Genomic DNA, 4575 nt, shown 5'->3' with positions numbered 1-4575 from the left:
ATTTAAAATACTGAAAAATTGTGGTGTTGACATGTGTCATTTTTTCTTCTCCTTTTATATATAGATAGATTGGTGAATTTGTATAAAATACAGTGCATCTTAATTGAACCATTTAATTTCTTTATTCTGTACACTATATTCTATAGCTGACTATATTTCTCATCAACTTTTTGCTTGAAATATTGATTTAAGTCAGTTACGATATTGTATTAGTTTGTGAAGTCTATATTGTCAAAATCTTTCATAATTTTATCTTTATCATAATGATTGTTGTTACAATGTGCTGTAATATTGTATGATATGCAATAGAGGAGATACTATTCTTATCTGAATTAATTGGTCCTTGTATCCTGGGAGAACATATTTTTGGAGGGGTATAAACATTAATGCATGCGCACACACATTGAATCTAGACTTTTAAAGTATATAAAACCTGATGTTAGAGATTTAATCTTCATAACATATGTTACATTGACACCATTTGATGAACATTTCATTTTGTTGGAACATAACTGAATCATCATGATTATGTTTCATCTGTTCTTTCTAATTGATGTTTAACAAATAATAGTGAATCAAAATTCACCAACAAAGATTGTGGTAGAATGATAAATACTCCTTCATCCTTAATTAAGAGGTCTCGGGTTACTGATGCAACTTTTACAGATGTAATGTCAATATCTAGTATCTAGATAAATTCTTCTTTTTGTTATTGGCCTAACAGAATTATTCCACAAAAAGTTCAATCAACAAGTCTAATTAATGAAACATTATGGGGATCACCTAGGAGGGGTTAATTTGACAAGTTCAGCCAATTCGGTATATGAAGATATTGAACCTTCCTCCGGTTGGATATAGGATACAGAAAACCATTATCTTCTTATTGATCTCCCTGGTATTCATACTTCATTGTTTCCTTGTTTTTGCTTTCGAAAAAATTATGCATTTCTGTTGAGATTAATTATGTTAGTTAGTTAACAGTTAAACTTCACAGAGTTAGTTAGTTAACAGATTCTGTTAGTTAGATTTCCGTTTATGCTTTGATTAGGAACTTTCTAGATTCTCTCAAGTTGTATAAATGTGACACATTGTATGCAGTTTTACGGTTGATTTTCATCATTCAGAAATGAGAAAAGTCTATCTTCTCAATTGATCCTCTCTAACTGATTGAATACAGTATGTTCTGGAATCCACCATTAATGGTGGATCTTCATGCTCAATATTGAGTTTTGTCATGGTATCAGAGCAGGTAATCGATCATCCCTGATTTTCTCATCTCTTTACTGAAGAATCGCTGCTCCAGTTGTTTCAGGTTCCTCTGATCGCATCAATTTTTTTTTCCTCTCTTGTTGTTGTTCGTCGCCTTCTTCACTGTTCGCTTCTTCAATTTTTTTTTCTCTCTGATCTGATTTGGAAGATCGTTATGATCAGACTAATGGTGCCAAGTTATATCAGATTCAAAAGGAAATCAATGATCTCGTTCAAGGCGTTTTGGATATCACAACTTACTACACTAGGATGAAGAAACTTTGGGAGGAATTGAGCAGTTTATGCATAAAGAGTCACTGCAAATGTGCATGTACTTGTGGAGCAAAGGATCTTATGCACAAAGTCGAACAGGATAGGAGGTTAATTCAATTTCTCATGGGATTAAACGAAGTTTACACAATAATCAGAGGAAACATATTAATGATGAATCCTCTTCCATCAATGGCACAAGCTTTCGCCCTATTGATTCAGGAAGAGAAACAACGAGAGTTTAAGCCAAATAATCAATTGTTTGCTGAATCCAGTTCTCTTCATGCTAGTACTTCAGGCACATCGTCAGGAGGCATTTTTGCTGCTAATACTTCAGGCACTTCAGGAAGTAAGGCTTTCAAACCCAATTACTCTTCTTCTTCTTCTCACAGAGGCAGACCTTTCTGTGATCACTGTAAGAGACCAGGTCACATCAAAGAAAAATGTTATAAGCTACATGGATACCCACAGAATTCCTACAATGGGAACAATAGATCTCAAAGACCACAGAACTATGGACAACCAGATTACAATCAATCCTATAGGCAACAAAATTATGGGCAAGCAAATAATGGTTTCAGGAACAACAACAAAGGTAAAGGTGTGGCAGCTAACTCTGCAGGATTATCTTGTGGTCTCAATATGGAACAGGGGAATGGATCTGAAAATCAAGACAGCTCAAACATTGGCATCTCTAAGGAACAATGTGATCAACTTGCTTATCTACTTCATCAGTTTCAAACACTCAATACAACAGAGAACTCTGGAAATATGACTAATTCAGCTGTGAACTTTGCAGGTATCACTGCTTGTACCTCTTCTGTAACTTTTGACAAACTTTCATGTGAATGTTATAAAACAAAACCTGACCTGTGGATTATAGATTCAGGGGCATCACACCATATGACCTTTATCAAGCATCACCTCACCAATGTTTTTACACTACCCTATCCCTTATTAGTTAGATTACCTAATGGATACAAGGTTAAGGTCACAGAAGTTGGAAATGTGCAACTGACACCACAGATCACACTGTACAATGTTTTGTTCATCCCTTCTTTCCAATATAACTTGATTTCAGTCAACTCTCTAACAGTGCACCTCAAGTGTATTGTTTTTTTCACTAACACATGTTGTCTTCTGCAGGCCCCTTCACTGAAGAGGCCTCTGGAAGTTGGTAAAATGCATGATGGCTTGTATCTCTTGTGCTCCAACTGTCTCCAAAAGAGCAGTCATCCTACCTCAACAAAGGATCCTGTTTCTTGTTTTTCCCTTCATAGACATGATAAAATGTGTTGCAAATGTAATTCCCATTCTTGTTCACTTCATCAAAATATATTGAACTCCTTATCTGATAATAAGAACAATGTTGTTTCTGCTGATGTGAGTGTTGCTTCTAGTTTATTAAAGGCTGACAGTATAGACCTCTTGTGGCATTATAGACTCGGCCATGTTCCTTTTGTAAAAATGAAAGGTATACCATCCATCCCTGTGGACTTCTCTCCCAAACAACCTTTCATTTGCCCCATTTGTCCTATGGCAAGACAAACCAAACTGCCTTTTTCAGCCAAGTATTCACAGAAGCTCTACTATATTTGAATTAGTGCATGTTTTGTGGGGGCCATACCAAATACCCACACATGATAAATTCAGATTCTTTATTACATTTGTAGATGACTACAGTAGGTCAACATGGACACACCTACTCAGTCACAAAAGCAATGCTCTACATGTTATTAAAGCCTTCACCAATATGGTTGAGAACCAATTCAAAACCACCATAAAGGTAATCAGATCATACAATGGTCTTGAGTTCACCAATACTGAGTCCATCCTATTCTTCCAATCCAAAGGCATTCATCACCAAAAATCCTGTCCATACACACCTCAACAAAATGGTGTGGTGGAAAGAAAACACAAATACATACTTGAAACTGCCAGGGCACTTCTTTTTCAGTCCAAATTACCAACAAAATATTGGGGTGAGTGTATATTAGCTGCTACATACATCATCAATCGACTGCCTTCAACACCCCTAAATAATAAATGCCCTTATGAGTTGTTATATAACCAGAAGCCTCTTTACTCACACCTGAGAAGTTTTGGATGCCTATGTTACCCAACCATCCCTAAATCACAAAGATCTAAGTTCGACCCTAGGACATCTCCACATGTTTTTGTTGGATACCCCTTTGGCACTAAAGGATACAAGGTAATGAGTCTGGCCACTAAGAAGTTGTATGTCTCCAGAGATGTGACTTTTCATGAAACAATTTTCCCTTTTACTTTATCTGCAGATCCTACTTCTTTTCCTTCCTCTCCTATTCAATCTCCATTCTTTTTTTACTCCACTTCTTACTCCTCATCTCATTCTCCTGTCCAGTGTGATCAAAACGTGTCATGTAACACAAATCCTCCAATGTCTCCTGAACCTCCATGTTCATCTCCCCATTCTCTCATTGACACTCCCATATCTTCTCACCCTACAACACTTTCACCTCCACAACCGGTCCAACAACACAATGTTGAAACCAGAAAATCTAATAGAGCACATAAATTGCCTTCATATCTATCTGATTATGTTTGCACTGCACCTAACACAAAACAATCCACATTAACTCCTTCTTCCCTAACTGCCTGTTTTTCTCTAAACCACCATATATCTCCTGAAGATCTAGATCCTGACAGTCAGGTTTTTGCTTTAAATATCACTCATGATTGTGAGCCATCCAGTTATGAAGAGGCAGCTCTTGATCCTGCTTGGCAAACAGCTATGACCCAAGAGTTTACTGCTCTGCATGATAATAACACTTGGTCTCTCATGCCTCTGCCTATTGGTAAGAAATCTGTTGGTTGTAGGTGGGTTTATAAAGTTAAGCATAAGGCTGATGGAAGTGTAGAAAGGTATAAGGCAAGGCTAGTGGTAAAGGGGTACACTCAACCTCATGGCATAGATTATACAGAAACATTCTCTCCAGTTGTTAAGATGACAACTGTAAGGGCTTTGATTGCCATTGCTACTAAGAAACAGTGGAGCATATACCAACTTGATGTGAA

The 4575-nt window shown here is 36.8% G+C and overlaps 1 protein-coding gene across 1 annotated transcript; it reads left to right on the top strand.

The window, feature by feature from the left end:
- Nucleotides 1-823: 823 nt before the first annotated feature.
- On the top strand, nucleotides 824-4513 carry LOC107060050 (uncharacterized; the record flags this gene model as incomplete). Its single annotated transcript, XM_015307355.1, has 5 exons — nucleotides 824-895; nucleotides 1178-1249; nucleotides 1432-2559; nucleotides 2665-2992; nucleotides 3816-4513. Coding segments are annotated over exons 1-5 (2298 nt in total), but the record flags the coding sequence as incomplete, so codon positions are not given.
- Between the last annotated feature and the right edge of the window lie 62 nt (nucleotides 4514-4575).

This window comes from Solanum tuberosum, unplaced genomic scaffold (genome assembly GCF_000226075.1).
Source record: "Solanum tuberosum cultivar DM 1-3 516 R44 unplaced genomic scaffold, SolTub_3.0 scf00055, whole genome shotgun sequence".
Taxonomy (NCBI): Eukaryota; Viridiplantae; Streptophyta; class Magnoliopsida; order Solanales; family Solanaceae; genus Solanum; species Solanum tuberosum.
The sequence above is the reverse complement of the archived record's forward strand: the minus strand, read 5'-3'. Positions and strand labels throughout refer to the sequence as shown.